General features: G+C 34.0%; 2 protein-coding genes across 2 annotated transcripts in view; both read right to left on the bottom strand.

Annotated features, from left to right (window-relative positions):
- Positions 1-1044: 1044 nt before the first annotated feature.
- LOC114530119 (myotubularin-related protein 5-like) lies at positions 1045-11105 on the bottom strand. Its single transcript, XM_028551708.1, has 11 exons — positions 10988-11105; positions 10194-10448; positions 9778-9941; positions 9117-9279; positions 4097-4177; positions 3478-3607; positions 3102-3238; positions 2603-2716; positions 2339-2429; positions 2152-2180; positions 1045-1559 (listed from the first exon to the last, which is right to left on the bottom strand). Exons 2-11 carry the CDS (start codon positions 10371-10373, stop codon positions 1467-1469), a joined length of 1182 nt encoding a protein of 393 aa, XP_028407509.1. The 5' UTR covers positions 10374-10448; positions 10988-11105; the 3' UTR covers positions 1045-1466.
- LOC114530172 (myotubularin-related protein 5-like) overlaps positions 11103-21899 on the bottom strand; it is a 28210-nt gene continuing 17413 nt past the window's right edge. Inside the window, exons 13-24 of the mRNA XM_028551752.1 lie at positions 20786-20959; positions 19472-19545; positions 19105-19300; positions 17630-17763; positions 17192-17554; positions 15761-15945; positions 14059-14315; positions 13498-13712; positions 13214-13261; positions 12970-13104; positions 12599-12703; positions 11103-11171 (exon numbers count right to left, since the gene is read on the bottom strand). Of these exons, the coding sequence (XP_028407553.1) occupies positions 11103-11171; positions 12599-12703; positions 12970-13104; positions 13214-13261; positions 13498-13712; positions 14059-14315; positions 15761-15945; positions 17192-17554; positions 17630-17763; positions 19105-19300; positions 19472-19545; positions 20786-20959 (1955 nt within the window). The remainder of the gene's footprint in view (positions 11172-12598; positions 12704-12969; positions 13105-13213; positions 13262-13497; positions 13713-14058; positions 14316-15760; positions 15946-17191; positions 17555-17629; positions 17764-19104; positions 19301-19471; positions 19546-20785; positions 20960-21899) is intronic.

Below are 21899 nucleotides of genomic sequence, written 5' to 3'. Positions count from 1 at the left end.
CAAAGCTGGTGCCTCTTACATTTTATATTTATTGCATGTAGATGTACTTAGATTTAGATCCAAGGAAACTTATAGATTGTTTATCAATTAAAAAAACACACTTCGTAAATTTTTGCTTTCCTTTTTCAGAAGCGCAAATAAGTGACGTTTCGTTTTGAACTAAAGACGTCGTATAACCAATAACATTCAATGCAGCAAAATGCATCAAACATCAGCCAGGCATAAGACCAATATATGCATGCGTATGCACCCCTGACCCCTTCTAGCAACGGTCGTGAGTAGATGGCATTCTTTGTGCCAGAATACGGGCGGTATACCCTAGTTTACACAGTCAAATTAATGTTCTGTTACCACAGCTAGAATTTTTAAAACGCAAATTAATATATAGGTTTCAAAGTATTTCGTCGAAATAAGTATTATGTCATGAAAACCATGCAGCTTTAACACTAGGTTATTACTTCATCCCGATACTTGCTAAAAAACATTTGAAACTTGAGCTTTACCTATAAAAATTTTCAACTGTGAACACAGAAACATACTGCATGCGCTGTTGTGTGCTCGAGTACACACACAAAAACGCACAAGTGCCAAAACTGCAGCAGACTTTCTGCAACATTGTTGTGCAATGAAATTGCATGTGTTAGCATGCTGCTTGTCCCAGGTTTGTTGACAAAATGCTACTAGGCAATAGATGCAAGTTTGTTCTACATCAACTTATTATCGTTATGAAACCTTATGAAACTTGTTAACAAGTAGCCACTGACAAGCCAGTATAGCGACAAGCCAGTATAGCAGAACAACAGCATTGTTACAGCTTGTCAACAAGCTTGTTAATTGCGAACACAACTTGTCAACAATATGTGAGATTTGTTAGTGTTTTAGTTCTATAATTTATTGCAATCAATCTGGTGCACACAAAATACCACACGGATAGAATGACATTATTGTTCGTAATTCAATATATAATATTCAATATACTGTAAAAAATCTCACCTAAAAAAAAGGACACAAAATTACCAAACTCTGGGGGTGTATATACCCCAATCCCTCTTTATTCCCCAATTAACATACAGCTCCTTAGCCTTAGGGTCTTGCATACTAACGTGGACGATTTTTCTATTTTATTCCTAACTACGTCCGAAGACCTCAATAGACTGGATCGACAATGGCTAGGTGACGAAATTAACGAAATATTTTTTGTTTAGGAGTTTAAATTTGAAAAAGAATTTAATTTCCAAAACGAATTACGAAAAAAATTAAAAAATTGACCTCCACAATTTTAATATATACTATTAAAATACTCCAATTATCTTTCATAATTTTAGAGAGAATTAATCCTAGGGAATTACTAAAAGATTAAAAGATACTAGGATAAATTAACCTACATATGTCTAAAATGATAAAATATATCACATATAAACAGCTGAAATTAGTAATTATCGTTTAATTTTCTCCCTTGTGAATATTCATGTATCCAAAGTTTGTAGCCTGCTAATCCACTTCTTCGCTTCTTCTTCGGACGAGGCATACAAATTATATGCACGCTTGTCTGTACGGAGCTACATGTAACGGACAACATATATATTACAAAATGCAACCATGCACACGATACCATAAAGAAAAAGGAAAAATGGTCTGTCGTTCAACATAATTAATTTCATCAAAGAAAACTTTGCATAGTATATATTGATAAAAGGTAAAGAAAATTGATCGAAATGTTTATCTATCCACCCTGAACCTTCCTGGAGGTGAATTTTGCAAAAGCTATCAGGCCTTAATAGTGAGCACAACACGCCCCGGCATTACAAAAAAGATAATTTTGGGAAATAACACTGGCGTAGCCAACCCGACAATTTTGTTTTGCTATGCTAATATTTTAATTTTCATTGAATGTATTAACAATGAACACATGAATAATTTTCTACATGAATAATAACTTAAATCATAGCAGCATTAAATCGTCAGGTCATCAAATGGTCCTATTTGCCAACGGAAAAAAAATTAATTTCATGTCATAATGGACATCTTTGATAGCGTTCAAACTATTGCTCTATACGGAGATTCATAGTATACCATATAATTAGCAAATCATTTCTGGTATAAGTTTCTTCAGGCTTTTAACGTAATGCAGCAGAATACAGCTGTACTTACATCAAAATATACTTGTTTTTCATTGGAAACTGAAAATGGTTCACAGAAGTGATGAAATATTAATGTAACATTAAATGTGAAATAAAATGTGTGAAATAAATATGGACAATAGTCGTCCAACAAATAATCTGAGAGTAGTATTGTATTTTTAACACGGTTCCTGGATTTTTAAAGAAACTAAACTCACCATTTTGTTGTGAAAGGTCACATGATATTATTTCCGATAAATTGACCACACCTTGGCAGTGAATATCACCTTCAGCGTCATAATATCTGAGCTGTAAAATTGAATATAATTAACTAAAACGATATAACAGAAATTTTTAGCTATATATATATGCAGCTTATTAAAATCCTGAATTTGTTGCATATACAAATTCCGAAAACGTTGACTATAACTTAACTTTTATAGAACAAGACAATTAATATGTACCAGAAAGGAAATATGTACCTGATGCCTTTCCGTGTCAAGCACAAAATATCTAGGCTTCCACTGTTTAAACAAGGCACCTTTTTTCCAAAGATAACCAGACAAAAATTTGGAGGATTTCGAGGAACTAGAAGACTGCAAAAAATTCTATTAATTCCTCAGGTAAAAGTCTTGTTTTAACTAAATCTGTTAACAAAGTGTTTTAAAAACCTAAAACTGTATGAAGGAAGATAGCTATTATCAGTATTATCAGTATACTTATATGCATAAGAATGCATTGCGTCAATGCATCTTCAAAGAGGAATTGTCATTCAGAGATATTTCCGATAGGATCAAAGAAGTTGCTGTTATAGCTTTGCATACAGTACTGAATAGATATGAGTCGTGTCTACAATTCAATAATTACATATTGTTGGACAAAAATTTCAAGGATATTTTAAACAAGCAAGTTTTCAACAAGTTGACGCAGGTAATAGAAAGTCGAGTAAAGTAAATAGAAAGTTAGGCAGTAAAGTCTTACCTCGTGTAAGCTCTTACTACTTGTGGATGGAATGTTATCGTTTTGTTCTTTCAAATCTCGGTAATAACGACATGCTTGAGGGACACGTGATAAACATTTTTCATGGCAGTTAAACCCACATTCCTTGCATTTAAATCCTGAAAATAGAAAAATATAATGCACATGATGCAGTGTTTACTAATAATGTAGTTCTACATTGTAAATGAAGTCCTATAATGTATTGGGAAACATGGTATGCATGGTGTTGGAAGTTAATCTGAATCTATAATTATCAATATTACTTGGTTTGAAAATATTTTACCTGAGAGAGGAGATGGAGGAAAGGAGAAAAGAAAGAGAAATGAAGTTTTAAAAAAAATAAGTACCAATGACATACCTCCTTTGCCGATATACCACATCATTTGCAAACAGAAGTCACAGTTTGTTGGTGCTACAAAACTGTGAGGCTCAAACGTATGAGGTTGAGTAAAGCCTCGTTGACTATAGTCATCAATTTGCAGTTTTCCCTGGATTAAAACAAAGTAAAAGTACATAGCCATGCATATGAATTTCATAAACCATAAAAAGTATAGCCCATCTCTGTAAATAACTTTCAGCATAAATATAGCAAGTTCGCCATCACTTCGTACAGAAACTGACAATAACTAGGATAACGATATTTATAAGTGTATATTAGTATCAAATGTCGTATAACAACTGCCTAAAATAGACAAAAACACTTCTCGACATTTCGACCTGAGGTCCTTCGCACTAATCATAGTACTCCGTACTTCATGCTAACTTTCCTAAAGAAGGCCCTCAGGTCGAAACGTCGAGAAGTGTCTTTTGTCTATTTTAGGCCGTTGTTATACCACATTTGACGCTAAGTTGTGCGCGCTGCCCCCCTGGTTATAAGTGTATATTATATAGAGAGAGTATATTTAGAAACATTACTATATTTTTCTCCAATATACATCATGATACATGCATAAAATATACAATATAGAAGTACAAACCTTTAAAACAATATCCATGGTATCTCTTTTGTGTAGCACAGCACTTCGGTGTCGGGAAACGATTGTGTTTAGTGACACTGTCTGAATAAAGATAATCATTGATATTTTATACTTTTTACAGTTTGCTTTCGTCGCTGCATGCAATATGTTTAATTATGATATTATAGTGTTAATAGACCTTTCCCTTTTTAGCTTTCAAGCGCGCAATGCGTGACGGTAGTCGATTATCAAGCAACTTTGAGTTAAGATATCGCTCTGCTTAGAAGCGATTTTGTTTGTAAGAAAACCTTGCCGATTCTTTTTTCTCCTTTGTTAAACTAAATCACTCCTGAACATGGCGAAATCACAAACCAAATTAACCGCGACAATCAACTACCGTCACGCATTGCGCTTGAAAGCTAAAAGGGGAATGGTCTATTGCATGGTAATTATATCGACTGTAAAATTCGACAACACATATACTGTAAATTCTATATATATAACTTTTGTTATAATAATTGGATATGGAAAACAAAAATACTTTATAGATATGATGAACAATATTAGCTACAGAGCAAAGGTAACTCCAACACCATTCATTATCACCATTTTGTAGATGAATTGTTGAAATATCTCAGTGGTTTAGAGAACAATATCATTTTATCTTTACAATGAAAAGAAAAAACAGTGAAAAAATATACTTACAGGGGGCTATTTTCATTTGATTGATGATAATAAATGAAAATATTGGCGAGACGTATTAAAGTCACAGTGAAGACGTAAAACCAGTTTTGACGTTGTTTTTAAGACGTTTAGTGAAACATTAATGTTTATATATAATATATATATTAAAATATATATATAATATATATATATATATATATATAATATATAATAATATATATATTATATATATATATATACACCCGTTTGCAAAAAAATCTAAATCTGAACCCCCGTTTACTCGAAATCTAATTAGAATTGCATATGTTGGGTAATATGATTGAAATCCCATGCAAATGTTATCATCCCATGCAAATGTTATCAGTATCATGCAAATGTTATCAATGGGTAAAAAAACTTCCAACTCAAGCCCATGGTTAAACAACCTACAAGAGGGGACAATATTTTGGACCAAATTTTTACAAATTGTAAAGAGTACTTATCAGATTCTGTCCGAATCTTACCACCCTTTGGTTACTCCGATCACCGAACAGTATTTATTGAGGCAAAAATTCGACCTAAACCTTCAAAGCCACGAAATAGAATAGTTGTGTCTAGAGACAAACGGCCTACTAAGGTAGCAAGCGTTGGTAGATTTCTACAACAGGTTCCTTGGCTTGAGTTACTCTCTAATTATCAAACATGTGAAGAAAAGCTCAAGCTACTGACTGAAATCATAAACTATGGACTAAATACTATCATGCCTGAGCAATGTATCAAAATGCATGAAAATGATCGACCCTGGTTGAACACTCGGTTAAAAAAAATGATAAATAGCCGTCAAAAAGCTTTCTCTTCTGGAAATAGAATCCTATATAAAATGCTGAGAAATAAAGTTAATCGGGAATGTAAACATTGTAGGAAAACCTATTATGAAAGCAAAATTGGTCAAATGAAGGACTCTACGCCCAGAGATTGGTGGAGAGAGGTCAAAAATCTTTGTGGTATTAACAAAAACACTCGTCGTGACCTAAGATCCCTTTTACACCCTGATCTTGTGTGTGATGATCTTACTCTTACGAATAACATAAACAAAGCGTTTATCAGCGTAATGAATGATTACTCGCCTTTGACAGATTATACATGCGTGGATGCGGTTGATGATGAACCTTTGTATGTTACCGAAGAATCTGTGGCAAGGAAACTAAGAGCGATTAAGATATCTCGTGCCAGTGGACCTGATAACCTTCCAAATTGGGTGCTCAAAACGTTCTCGGACATTATCGCAAGTCCTATTACTGACATATTGAACACCTCATTTACCGAATGTAGAGTGCCTAATGCTTGGAACTCGCAGATGTTTGTCCTCTGCCAAAGTCGTCCCTCATTTGTGATTTTAACAACGACATCAGACCAATTTCTCTTACGTCGACTCTGTCGAAAGTTGCGGAAAGCTTCGTGATTGATATGGCTTTAAAACCGGTTATGTTGTCCATTGTTGATCCACGACAGTTTGGATTTATCCCAGGTTCATCGACAACTATGGCACTAATCGATATGTTTCATCATTGGTTATCTGCCACTGATGGGACATCGTCCACAATAAGAACTGTTCTCTTAGACTCTCGGAAAGCCTTTGACTTAGTAGACCATCATATATTGATCGCTAAACTATTCAGCATAGGAGTAAAGCCAACCATCGTTAATTGGATTATTGATTTCTTACGTCATCGGCAGCAGAGGGTTAAATATGATGGTACTTTTTCTAACTGGGTTGATGTCCATGCAGGAGTTCCCCAGGGTACTCGTCTTGGTCCATGGCTCTTTCTTATTCTAATTAATGATCTACGATTACCAGATCAGATCTCCCAAATGTGGAAGTTCGCTGACGATATCACATTATCCGAAGTGATAACCCAATCTAATGAAAGTTCCATTCAGGACGCTGTTGATTATGTTAACTTGTGGTCTAAAGAGAACCATCTACAACTCAAACCAACCAAATGTAAAGAAATCCAATCATGTTTTAAGAGAATCCCTCCATCTTTCGTTCCAATTGAGATAGATGGGATAAAATTTGATAAAGTTAGTGCTGCAAGACTTCTCGGTGTTACTATTCGTGACGATTTTAAGTGGATAGATCATGTTAAAACCATAACTGCTAAGGCCTCAAAGCGCCTATATCTCTTAAGACAACTTAAAAGAGCAGGACTCAGTGTTGATGATATGAAAGCCTTTTATTGTAGTGTTGTCCGATCAGTACTGGAATATTGCTGTCAATTGTTTCATAGAAATCTTCCGAATTACCTCTCGAATGATCTTGAACGCATTCAGAAGCGTGCATTGCGGATTATTTTCCCTCATCAAAGTTATGATGAAGCACTGAAAGAGGCATCTATTCCCACCCTCTTTGACAGGCGAGAAATGCTATCACAAAGTCTTTTTAAAGATATTGTTGTTAATGGAAACCATCAACTTGCTGGTTTACTTCCCCCTCGTAATAGCTCTAATGGTTTTCTGAGAAATAATAGAACTTTTAACACGCCACAATGCCGAACAGATCGTTTCAAAAACTCTTTTATAATGAGTTTTAGTACTGAAGCAAATTTTGCTAATTGATAACAAGTTGTATATATGTATTGTTTCCAATTTTAAATGATTGTATATATCTATTCTAAAGAACACATAATTGTGACTATGACTAAAAAGGACTAAAAAGTTGTAAATATATATTGTTTCTTATTTCATTATATATTTTAAATTATCGTATATATTTTTATGTAAAAGACACATAATTCAGTCTTATGACTGCCAGTGTCCTTTTTTCTAATAAATCTCTCTAAATCTCTCTCGAGTATCTATCTATCTATCTATCTATCTGCGGCCAACGTTTTTGCAAATGGGTGTATATATATATAATATATATATATATATATATATATATATATATATATATATATATATATATAATATATATATAAATATATAATATATATATATATATATATATATATATATATATATATATATATATATATATATATATATATATTATATATATTATATATATATATATATAGTGGATCTAGGAAAGGTTGTCCGAAAATATATACATATATACAAATAGTTGTGACATGCGACCACATATTTCCATCACGTGTCGCACTTAATTACGCATGCAAACGCTGCGAACGCTTCGTTAAATCCATAGCTGGCACAGCGTAAACAATGTGACAACAGGCTATTAGTAAAATATACCCTCATTTATTTTATCTGAGAGCCCGTTTATCACCGAATGTCAGCGTTTTCTTATTGATCGGCGATTTCCCTATAGGTATAGCTCTGGATGAATTATTTCACATATTGCCAGTTCCTCATGCTGGTAAAGTGTTGTGCTACAAAGAGGCCTGCCAAACTTATGGGGCGACGTAACGTTACCAGTATTAGGGACCTTAAGCATGTAGAACGCGAACGCGACGACGACGGCTATCAATACAATGGGTCATTGAAAAGACCCATGATGGGTTTTAAAAGTCGTCTTCGTTCTGTTTACAACGGGAAAACGTCGTTTTTTACGTCTTGCCTAGAACGGTTAATTGCATTTCAGGCCCAGCGAGCCCTCCCTCGAATTAGGCTCTATAGAATTGTCCTTAAACATAAACAAAATGTTTTTAACGCCTTATATCTCACTGAATTGGTACAATTAATAATATAAAACAACAACTTTGCCATAGCATTTATTTAAAGGAGAATTTCAGCCGCGTCGTCGTCGTGTTGCCGTCTTACATGCTTAAGGTCCCTATTAATAAACAGGTTGAAAACGCGATCTACTGTCCTTGGCGAAACAAACAAATCGACAGCAACTCTGGTTGAAGACCTGTTATAAAATAATTTCTGCCACACAATCGCCCATCTTATATCGTCTGAATACGGCTTAGGCATTTTACAACAAAAATATCCCAACTAAACAATAACCTTGAAGCAATTTTGCAGCGTTTGCATGCGTATTAGATATGACACGTGATGGAAATATGTGGTCACATGTCACAACTATTTGTATATATGTATATATTTTCGGACAACCTTTCCTAGATCCACTATATATACGGAGAACATTTTTGCCTATATATATATATATATATATATATATATATATATATATATATACACATATATATATATATATATATATATATATATATATATATATATATATATATATATATATATAATAAAAAGAACATTTCATTCGCTGCGTCCACTCCTAAATATTGCTTTAAAACCAGTCAATATATTATATATAATATATATATATATATATATATATATATATATATATATATATATATATATATATATATATATATATATACCATACCTTTTTCGGGATGTTAGGGGACTCCAACTTATCCCATATTCTTTTCCATCGGCTGGTTCGTCGATCTGCTTCTTCTTCTATCCGGTTATACTCTTGCAGTTGGAATGAACATCCACTGCTATCATAGTTGGCAGTACCGCCGTACATTCCACTCAAGCAGCGCCTGAAAAAAGCAGGTTAGCATGGGTGTCCTGTCAACGCAATAAATATTATAGGTTGATTTATCTATGTGCACTCCTTAAACATTTAAAAAAAAAAAAGCAAGGAACAGCAAATGCTAATTTATCAAAGTCCTTTATTTGTACGAAAGGCAACGTTCATGCTTAAAACATCATCATATATAGTGTATACGAAGGAATTTCTCTTCATTAAGTTTGCCTTCGTAATTTTCCGAACTTCCAACAGCCTATCATGCAGACGATTTTTCCGATAACGTTTGTCGAGCAAATTCCATTCTGTATGCCTGGGTCTCGCAAAATTTCGATAAAAATACACTTTTTATCACACGCCATTTATATATTCGTCATTTTCACATCGTCTTTGACGTTTCCATCCTCAAGCTGAACCTGAGTAAACCTAGCTAAATCAGTGTGTAATTCAAATACCGTACAATTCACACGTCACAAGAGGTAGAAATAATATGACGCACATTTTTTCATACCTGTTTGAATTATACTTGTCCTCAAATTTTTGTTGGCCTTCTTCGGCTGCAGTCTCTGTCTCGTTGATAAGTTCTTGGTCAAATGTTGGACCCGTCGAAACATTTTCAGACACAAAATAGCTCCACAACTTAAGGTTAGATACATTACAATGAGGCCGAAGTACCTGACAAAACACGGAGATAGGAAGAATTACTTTTATAACAATGCAATAAGAGAATAAAACGTTGCAAAAATCGGTTTTCTTCCGGGCCTCCATCAGCTAAAAATTATCAACTTTAAAAACAATAGCTAATCAGCAGAAATACTGTTGATTTTCACCCGACGAACGAAACCTATACGTTTTCCTATTTATATATCTTGCTTCCTCATGCAGTGGACAAAATTTGTGCAGTTGCTGAATCTATTAGAACCTAACCTTGTTCGAGTGTTGGCTTGAATACTTAAAATTGTAGAATATTGAACCCTTTCTATGAAGTTCATCAACATAATCCCAAAGGCTTTTCCCACGTGATTTGTCATTATCTTCATCGTCAGACAACCACCCCATTTGTTGCCGTTCGTGCTCTGAGTCCAACAAGAACGTACGAAAGCGCATTGAGACATGATGGTATGCGAGAAAGTGAAGGAAATATTCATTGAATTCGAATGATAATGGATATTGATGAAGAATCTAAAATACAAATGACAGGAAAAAATGAGAATTAACTACATTAAATTGTGCATATTCACTATTATTAGGCAAATACATCTTTTTAATAAATATACGCCAGGCAACATTTTAGGCTATAGAAGACTCTCAAAACGGCTAGAAAACTCCCAGAAAAACATGCATGGAACAAAGCGATTGACTCACCGTGATAAACGAGAGCGCGGCGAGGCTCCCATACCATGGATGAAAAATTATTGAGAAAGTGCATTATTATATCAAAATTTCAGTAGTTGCAAGAAACGCAATTTTTTGGAAAAAGAATCTCAGTTACAAAAAGACTAACCTCAGCCCAGGCTGATGTGTAATTTGGTTTCCATGCATAAATACATTTTACAGTATGTTTTTGATCTACTCGCCATAGAAATAACTCACAAGACTGTGTTGACAAGAAGTATAATCAAAGCTAAGTAAGGTTCTTAGTTTGCAAATCCATAAATTGGCTCTGAAAAATTGATACAATTTTATAATTTTTTTCAAAAGTGGGATTCCGAAATACTTACTTGATGAACCCCGTCGAGAAATTGCAAAAATACTGGTGCGAATCCACTTGACTGTGTTGATTGTGTGTGATTACAGCGGTGGGAGAAACGATGCCCAAATGATAACCACTCTTTTTCAATCAATTTTAAAGCCGTTAATTGTTCTGTACTTGGGATCTAACATTACTTGTGCGAGAGACGTTATCTACAATAGTCGGAAAATTATACAATTGTTGGAGTAATAATCATATCCAGCTGATCTGAGATCATGACATCATAAGACGCCTCGACAAAACTGAGTTATCAAGCGCCTGGAGAATTTGTCCACGTTCTTCTAACTAATAGTTTAAACTATAAAGGGTGCAGGATTAAACGTCTAATTTGTGTTAAAGTCATATGAAATGAAAGAATTGATAATTCAATTTTGTCGAGGATCTGGCTTCTGATTGGTTGATTTTTATTCTCAGATATCAAATTTCATGGTCATCAGACTATAAACGAATAATTGGGTGGAGGGGTGTATACTCGTACACTCAGTTATTTTTAAGGTGGTCTTATAACAATTTATTGTTTTTAAAATTTCAAGGGATCCCAATATAAATGTCTCCCTATTCGATCCTTAATATTTTTTTCTCAAAAAAAAAAAAAAAAAAAAAAAAAATATATATATATATATATATATATATATATATATATATATATATATATATAAAATTTTCATGGTTGACTTAAAAGACAATTTGCTCGAAGATGAACTAAAAGTTTTGTATTCCATTCAGTCTAAGTAAAATAGCGACCTGTTTATTTCAGATAGATCGGAGAAGTTTTAGTTCTAGAGTTAAAACCTAATTTGTTATCGTGTTTACAAAAATCGTCTATTTTCCACCATCGGGTGTGTCTGGTCTGGGTAACTATAGTGATTGAAGATTCATACAAGCCGTTTTTCACTCAGAGCAACTTGGCTTGCAATATGGCATGAAAAGATTTTTATATTTTTCAAAATAAAAAAATAATTTTTTTTGTATAAGACCACCTTAAAGCACATGATATTTAAGAATTTATAATTTTGATTTAAATTGAAAGGGCAGTTCATGTCTCCTAGTAAAATAAGTTGTTTATTTTAGGCATTATTGCAGTCAGTTGTTTTTTGCCCTTTGTAAAAAAAAGGGGAATTTCGTTTTAGACCAATCAGCAAGTTTGTTTACATTTTCAGTAACCCAATCAGAATGCATAAATTTTGATAAAAATACAATATATGCCATTTTACATGAAGTATTTGAAATTTAGGCATTCTAACTGGCTTTGCCTAAAAAATGTAAACAAATATGCCGATTAGTTTAAAACGAAATTCCTCCTTGTTATTTGTAAATTCTTAGACCCCCCTCAATAAAATGTTGTCCATTTTAATGTCACTCCTAATGAACGAACGGGTATTTTACCTCATATGGGACTGATCCAAGTTACTTGAAGTATTAGAATTGGCAGGATATGTTTCCAACAAGTTTTTCGTGTAAATAAGTGCAAAAATTTTCATGGAAAACTGCATGCAGGTAAGTTCTATCAATCAAAAGGGTCCCTTCACTAAATAAACAGATAAACTATAACTGCTAAATGTAAATTAAAAATACTCACTTGTGACGTATTATCCCATCCATCTTCAAACGCGATCAACACGGATGAACCTTGAATGTCAAGTAGATCAACAACAGCACCGGAAATACGCAATGTAAGCGACAACTAGAATGAAAAATTTTTTTTATTATTTTTTAAAGGTATATAGAGAAATTTATTCGAACATTACTATAAATACACAATAAATCGATATCATATACTTTTTATAATGCATGCACAATACAAGAGGAATATTTAAATTAGCTTTATGATGAGTCATCTATTATTTCAATTGCATTCGATGCAACGAGAATGTGACGAAAAAACTAGGCATTATATAGAAAAGCACCAGAGAACATTATGAAATTATTTATACAAAAAAGTCCAAATACCTGATTGAACCATTCGCTTTCTTGCAAAGCTTTCAAAAACGTTTCACCCTGCGCGGAGTCCCTTGGTGGGCCACTTGGACAGCACACTTTAAATAATTTCTTCAAGCTTGTTTTCATGTCCCGCAAATCGGGCAACTAAAGAGCGATACGGTATATATTTATGCTTCACTTTAATTCTTATTTTGAACGTTTTTCAACATGCATCTTTCTATTGAATCCACAATGATCACGTAAATAAACAAACCTCAGCTGGCACGAACTCAATTTTAGGATAAGCTTCTTTCTTTAAGCTCTATAGATGACACAACGTGAAGATTAAAACACGGTGGAGATGTTATACGACAACACAAAGGAAACTTGTATCGATGACAACGCTCGTACGGCAAAAAAAGCACAACTGTGGGTCTTTTATGCAACAGTGAAGTAGGGACCGATCGAAAAATTGGTTTTCATGTCGGGGTTTTCCAGGTTAAAGCCATCCTGAATATTACTACGCGTGCGGGAATTTTATTCCCTCGCCTCACTCACCTTCAAATTGTTCTTATCGCAAAAAACATACAAGGCTGCTGGTTCCCAGCCTTGTGTAATCATTGCTTTGTCAATGGTATCGACTGCTGAAACACGTTTTAAATCCTTATCACTTAGATCTCTCATATCCAGAGTAGCACTTGACATGTTTGCATTTGATGCAAGTGATTGTTGTTTAGCAGCCGCCTTATTTTTTGATACAGGAGTTGCAGCGACTATATAATACAGAGAAAAGTCGTCGATTAAACACGGCTTATGCAGTATATAACACAGTCAAGTGTGCAACCTTGGAAACCCTTGGGAAATCCAATCTGTTCTTGAAGAACAAAAGATAAAGTCCAGGAATTGCATTTAGCGCCTTATATCGCATTACAGCTAAATTATAGCCTACGTCGTAGCCTCCGAACCCCCCTACACTTCACAGCCGTGTTTACACTTTAGCGTTACCTAGGCTCCTTTGTACATAAAAAGTTAGGAGATTTCTAGGAAACTAAAAAATTAAAGCGGTTTTTTGGGGAAATTAAAATTGGCATTTGCCTTTTTTTAACTTCAAAAACGTACCAACAGCAGCCAAATACTTGTCTTGTTCCACATTTGAAGAACGAATGGCGTCCGTACTTCCACCGCTTGCGGCAACTCCAGTGCGGATGATGGAAGCAACGGAACTTCTTTCAATCGCGGATGACCTCAACAAAACAGCACTATTTGTCTTATTTCTCCACGTAGCAACCGGAAAGCGCATCTGACGATGGTTTTTTGCCACTCGTAGTATGGAATCGTCTGAGACTTGATGAGGAACGACCAAAACAGCCGGGTAACTACAAAATAAGATGGTGTGAGAATAAATTGCCATAAAAATTTGGAAAAGAACATTCCATCTTTGAAAATATAACCGAATGAAAATATTTTACATATTTGTTATATATGTAACTCAAAAAAAGTCTTTACTCCAATGCTATTGAATTCTTAAAAGTTTAATGTTATTACATTTTGTAATATTTTGTGGCATTCTATAGGCGTGCCCTAGGAATTTAGCAGACTAGCCTGGCATTAGGCTTGGAAAGCCTCACAAATTTCATAAATCTGGCGGGATGGGGGGGACGATTTGCGACGAAAATGCATGGCCTACGAAAATTTTGACTAACGTAAAAAAATCCTAGATCCGCCCCTGTTGTAATATCACTGTGTTCGGAAGCGATTCTTTTTTGTGAAAACCTTGCAAATTTTCTTTGCAATACTAAATCGCTAAAGCTTGTAGGAATATTCAATCACTATAGTTACCCAGATCAGACACACCCAATGGTGGAAAATAGACGATTTTTGTAAACACGATAACAAATTAGGTTTTAACTCTAGAACGATGGAATTGGATTTATTTAATTCTAAATATTTTTGCCTCGGAGCTGAATCTAGAATAAATAAATCTTTTCCAGTATTAAAGATGATGTAAAGTCCGTTTTGCGCATATTGTTTACGTTTGTTGTATATAATCTTTACATGACCTATGTGTCGTTTTAATTTTCTTATTTTCTTCTCGTTCTTGCTGGACCGGCTGTGATGAATATGCTTATTTAATATTATATTTTGAAGAAAATATTATTATATTTTGAAGAAGATATAAAGCAAAGCTTGTAAATAAACCGGCCGTTATTTAAAACTTTAGTATATTTGTAATTGTAGGACAAGCGAGAAAGTAGCTCTGTAGCGACGACAAATAGCCTCGCCATCCTTTCAGCATAATAGTGATGATACATAAAATTTGCATATCATGACTAAATAGCTAGGCTGGCTACGCCACTGTAAAACAGTTCTATCGATAAAGCATTATAGCGTAAACCCATTCTTTATTCCCGACTGGATGGGTGAAGAATGACACGTTTGCGATGGTGTAAAATCTATCTATCAGAAGATGAACGCGGCGTCTTTCTCTTGTCTGATAAGGTAGCGTATTTATATGTTATTCCTTTGGCTTTAGGTCTGTTCACACGATCCAATTTTGTTGGATCCAATTCACTTCTGATGGATATTTTATAGTTTGTTGTCTTGAAATATATATGAGCAGCAAATCAACTGAAGGAAATGCAGTACTGCTTTATCAATAACTGACTAATATTTCTTTCGTCAGAAGTGAATTGGATCCAACAAAAGTGGATCGTGTGTACAGACCTTTAGGCTATCATGAATTCGAAGGAACCACACATCTCATTTGCATATGTGTAGGGTGATCATTCCATCATAATTGAAATTCACATGAATGCATTACCTTCTACAAACGTATTGGAGGTTGACCACTGATATTCTCCAAGGCATACTCTTACTGTTTGAGTCATTTAGTAACGAGCCAAAACCAAGGCGTACATATTCTTTACAATAAGGAGTCGAGTTCAGTTTGTCGATTGGAGGAACCGTTTCATTAGGTAGGGATATCGGAATATCAGAAAGATCAACCTAAAAATAGTTCATCCAAGCATCAATTAGCCATTCTGGAAGGTCTAATTAATAAGATTTTCTTGCACGTTGCCCAACCACGGTCGGTCCTAGACAGTCAACTCAACCCTTAGCCCCTCTCCCGATTCAATTTCGTGGAGCGGTGCCTTTCAAGTTTTGCTTTGCATTATAAAACCTTAAATTCAAAGGGAAGACTAGTTGCCTAACAGGGCATGCCCAATGCCTCTTTAACCTCGAAAAAGGTGAATTAGGTAAGGTATAGCATTTCCAATTCATCCCTATATGGAAAAAACAGGCACTTGTAGCTATTTCCAGCACAAAATAATTGCTTAGATGTTTAGTTGTTTTTACATTTTACGAAAATAAGTGGGATTGTTTTGCCCAAAAGATCGCGAGTATCTACAAACTGACAAACAGTAATGGCGGATAATAGCTTCCGACCGATCACAAATTTTACAGTCCTCGGAAGAGATCGTACTACGTGACATTCATACTGCATGGCTATCTTTAAAATCGCAACAAGTGAAACATGGAAACAGGTTTTTCCGCTTCCTAGCTCCTCCATTCCCCTGCTCCCCAGTTCCTTATCTACCTTGCACAGACGATAACATAAAATTAACTTAAATAAGCAAATCCGTGAAAAGGCAAGTGAATTCTAGATTAGTATTTTTTTGTACAATCTAATCTTTTGGACAATCCTTCGAATTCTTCTACAATCTAATCTAGCCTAATTGTCACTAATTCTAACAATTTTCGTATTATCCAATCAGTCTTAAACCATCGCTTAAAAGATTAAAATGAATGATTATTCACTAAACACTAGATAGTGAAGGTTGAGATAAAAGTATAGTTAACATTTTCAAGGCGAGATGATTATTGAAAACTTTTCCCTTCTCCCAACAATGGTTATCGATTAAACCACAACCACAATCAAAACAAGGGAACTCTCCAGCCTAGTCCCGGGCCTTGTATGCGCGCTGTTAATTATGCACGGAGGGGCAGCCAACGCTGAGAGGTCTAGCACAAAATGTTGAGATTTCAAAAATTGTCCCTGATTTTGTCTCTGATGCAAATATTTTGAGATCAGTATATCAGAGATAAATTTTCTCGCCGCCATTTTGAATTAAGAATTAAAAACATTTTGTGCTAGGGACTAGTCCAGGAACTCTCCACATTGTCATTACCATTTATGTATACTTTACAAACTAGTGCAGAGTTGGCCAAATGCGTTTATAATAACACTGACCTGCCCATCAGATATATTTTCCATTGAGCCATCAGAAGATAAATTTCTTTTGCGACCTGGTCTAGGTGAAGACAAGCCATTTCGATTTCGTACTCTTTTTATCGAACCTTTAAAATGTCTAATTCCACTTTCTCTTTTCACAGCCACATTACTTGCCCGAGGTTTCATTTTCTTGGGTTCAGCTACTTGGTGATCATTCGGCGGTAGTTGTAAGCGCACAACCTTCACCGGCTGTTTCTTATCACTCGTTTTAAAGGAGAAAGTGCTTAAAACGGACGGAGGATAGCGAAGTTTGATTATAGTTTTGCGAAATGCTTCGACCTTTTCTGCACCTACTTCTTCGTCAAAACAAAGTTTTAACATCTGTCATAACAATAAATATATACATTAGTTTCCATCCAAAAAAATTCGAATTATCTGTTTCTGATCATATCTAACCTGAAATGTTACAGAACGTAACTGAACACATTCTCCCATCCACGAATTCAAATGTTGTATATATTGAGCAGCAAGTTTCTTCTCTCTAACGAGAGATCCAAGTGGAAAGCTTCGAGTGACAACCATCTCTGAAGCTGAAAAATTCATTGCTTCTTATGATTTTAACGTAATATAAAATATAGTAAATATAGTAAAACATTATTGTTCCTAGTTGGTATGGTATGTACAATTTTAAATGTAATTGCACTCTACTTAAAATCAAGTATAACCATAGCCAGCCCGGTGAGTGCAGTTACGTCATACTATCTTATGCATATATAATTATCCCAAGGCTGGCACCTTTCTGACAAAAAATATAATGCATACATTAATACCAACGCTTGAAACAAAAAATAACGACAGTTTCTTGAAAAAAAAAATAGATACAAAAAACCTTGGATATATTTACTATATTTGCGTCCTGCCTAGGTTTTGCAAAATTTCGATAAAAATACACTTTTTATTTAAAAAATTTAGGCATTTTTAAGTTGTTTTTAACTCAAAAAATGACAGATAAATATAGCAAATATATCCACGGTGTTTTGTATCTATTTTTTTTTCAAGAAACTAACGTTAATTTTGTGTTTCAAGCGATGGTACTAATGTATGCATTTTGTCAGAGAGTTGGATAATTATATATACATAAGATACTGTGACATTACCGCATTTACCGGGCTGCCAATGTTATAACTTTCCCATCTGTAAAAGACTGCAATATTTTAATTAATTAATATATAACTATAGTCAAAATTTTGCAGCATATATAATTATGCAAGGTTGATGTTTATAAAGGTTAGAATCGAACAAACGATACGAACGATTATAACGAAAAATAAATCAATATTTCAGTAGCATTAATAGAGAACAAAGTTTATAAAAGGAACGCGTATACGATTTATAACAGAATGTACATATTCTATAAGTTTTAAAAAATATAACAGTATAATATAGCCGAAACTAGCATGGTCTGTTTGAATGTCATATAATATGATATCTTCCGAGGACTAAAAAATCCGTGATCGGTCGGAAGCTATTATCCTCCATTGGCCCGCTTATTTTCGTAAAATGATAAAACAACTAAACATTTAACCAATTATTTTGAGCTGAAAAAAGAGATAAATGTCTATTTTGTGCTGGAAATAACAAGTGGAAAAGGTCCTAAAAGCCAAATTCGCTCAGCCAAGGAGCGGGGTTATAAAATATATTTGCAGGTGGTGTTTTCATTTATGGACAATATTTTTCCATATTATTCTTGCATTATACAACTGACAAAATTGCAAATCTCGCAATCCTCGAATGCCGATTTTTATTTGAGCGGTCCAACAACGATGATGGATAGCGTAATGACCACTTATTTTCTATTGGACAGATCGGCAGCCAATCAGTGTATGCCAACTATATCTTTGTATAATAATACTACGATTTATAAAACCTACCAAACTCATCAACAGGAGTCCCTTTAAAGATTATCCTGTAATTTGTAAGAAAAACAGCTCCCTCCGCAGGAAACAGACATGGTCCACCATAATGTTGACCAGTCCCGGTTTCCCGACCATCGGGAATCAAATAACACCGTAGTCCATCCATTTGCATCTCCTCATAAGGTAACATCACTGGTCTGATTATTTTCGCCTGTAAAAATATTTGATATGAAATATCAGTCCCAATTACCAAGATTAAAGTATTATATATTATCTACATGCATGTTGTATGTGTTGAGGCAAGAAAATATATAGATAGTCCTACTATAAGTGAGAGACAATTGAAGAAATAATGTACTGAAAGGGTGAGCATAGCAATTACCTTTCGAATTGGCGCAAGTTGCTTATGCTCTCTGTAAACTGGTTCCAACGATTCCGTGTGCATAGTTACCACACCTATAGAACGACAACCAAAAGAATCATTGAACATTATTCAAGTATAGAAGTGATTAAACAATCATATTTTATTCATTTTTTGCTTCTAAATCCCAGAAATGTAACCCTAAATTGGTCTACGCGAAATAATTTCAACCTATATAGCCACTAACCCTCCCTGTTGAGAAATATAGCCACGCTGAAAACGTAGAAGCGACTATATAGACTTAATTCTTTATAACATGCTTGTTTATAATTTAAGAAATAGAAAACATTCTCCGTGTTCCTATACAGTTTTAGTATAAATTTCGAGGTGACTATTGATTTTCCTCCATTCTGATTGGTCAAGATTTACTATCTCTGAAGTGATAGTCAATGGTCGGTGATTATAGCTTTTTGTTGTTGTTTTTCAACTATAACTATATAAAATTTGAATTAATTACAAAATTCTTATGAAATTATGTTGATTATTATATTTGCAAACAATTTGAAAAATTCACCTCGTCTTCAACGACTAATTGTTAAATAGAAGCTCGCTACTCGACCAATCAGCACGCGCGTCATATAAATGTTATATTTTAATTTTTATTTGAACTGATTTGTCACTATATATATATAAAATTTATACTAAAATTTTGTATCTTTATTCTGTTGCGAGTCATCCAATAGCTTTTGCTTTTGTGATAACACAAAGGAATATCTCAGAGAAAGTGAAAGTAGAGAGAAACAAAGTATGCATTTAAATTATTAAAAACCATGTCCTTAAATTTTAGCTTTGTCTCAATCTTTTATGCAATGAAAAATTATGACTATGAAGATGCTAACATGTTTCGCAATTTGTTTTTGGTAAAAGATGTCCAATTTTTATAAGCACAGCGTATAGCAGGGCCAAAACCAGAACGACAATTGAGAAGGGGAGGTGTTTATTCATACTGGGAGTTGTTTTACACAAACACACTTGTAATACAATTGTAAAATGTCGTTACAACTTTGAATCTAATTAAAACATGTTTTGTGGTCACGTGTACTTTATGTCAACGACGGTATATTTAGTTCTGCCGGACGGTTTCAATAAACACCCTCCCAATTATCGTTCAAGTTCTGGCACTGGTTATAGAAACAAACAAACTATGTTTCACTATAGTTTCTATATTTTAGATCAGAAAATGTTTTCCAAGTAAAGAGACTGCATGTGGAATGTGTCTTTCTAAAAGTATTTTATACTAACTTTTAAGTATTTTAAACAATATTTTATACTAACTTGGTACCAAACTGTACAACGACTTCAGGTGTTCTGTGGATATACCAGCAGCAGTTCCGACCCGATCGACAAATCGAATAACAAATCGTGTCACTTCGTTAGTGATAGTGCCATCATCCTCTTCTTCATCCCAGTGATCACTGTTATGTACATCACCATATACACTGCCTTGGGCTGAAAATAAAAAATAGGTATGCAAGGCATACATGTGGGTAGCCTCCAAAGCATTGGCAAAGATTTTCAACTTTTTTCCAATGTCAAATGACAGGCCGCAATAATGGCGGGGAAATCAACTGCATGATGCTTAGTTTTACGTTCTAATGCCATACCGGCTGAAAATAAAAAATAGGTATGCAAGGCATACATTTGGGTAATAATTCCATGTTCAGTATACACCAATATACATGCGACACCCTTTTTTAAACATCTATTGTATCATATCATATCATACTATATCACACCGTATCATACTGCATCATATAGTATCGTACTATATCATACCGTATCATACCGTGTCACACTGTATCATATTGCATCATACTATATCATACTGTATCAAATTGTATCATAGTGCATCATATTATATCATACTGTATCATATCGTATCATATAGCATCATATTATATCATATCGTATAATATAGCATCATATAGTATCATACAATATCATACCGTATCATACTGTATCATATAGCATCATACTATATCATACTGTATCATATCGTATCATATAGCATCATATTATATCATATCGTATAATATAGCATAATATAGTATCATACAATATCATACCGTATCATACTGTATCATATAGCATCATACTATATCATACTGTATCATATCGTTCATATAGCATCATACTATATCATATCGTATAATATAGCATCATATAGTATCATACAATATCATACCGTATCATACTGTATCATATAGCATCATACAATATCATACCGTATCATACTGTATCATATAGCATCATACTATATCATATCGTATAATATAGCATCATATAGTATCATACAATATCATACCGTATCATACTGTATCATATAGTATCTATATATCATACCGTATCATACTGTATCATATAGCATCATACTATATCATACTGTATC

This window comes from Dendronephthya gigantea, unplaced genomic scaffold (genome assembly GCF_004324835.1).
Source record: "Dendronephthya gigantea isolate DGI-Jeju-01 unplaced genomic scaffold, DenGig_1.0 000060F, whole genome shotgun sequence".
Lineage (NCBI taxonomy): Eukaryota > Metazoa > Cnidaria > Anthozoa > Malacalcyonacea > Nephtheidae > Dendronephthya > Dendronephthya gigantea.
The sequence above is the reverse complement of the archived record's forward strand: the minus strand, read 5'-3'. Positions and strand labels throughout refer to the sequence as shown.

Coding starts and splice junctions, on each gene's coding strand:
- LOC114530119 (XM_028551708.1), bottom strand. CDS start 10,373: ATGCGCTTTCGTACGTTCTTGTTGGACTCAGAGCACGAACGGCAACAA. Junction 9,280..9,777: donor GACAAGTATAATTCAAACAG/GTATGAAAAAAT, acceptor TGCTTTTTTCAG/GCGCTGCTTGAGTGGAATGT. Junction 2,430..2,602: donor TTGACACGGAAAGGCATCAG/GTACATATTTCC, acceptor TCAATTTTACAG/CTCAGATATTATGACGCTGA.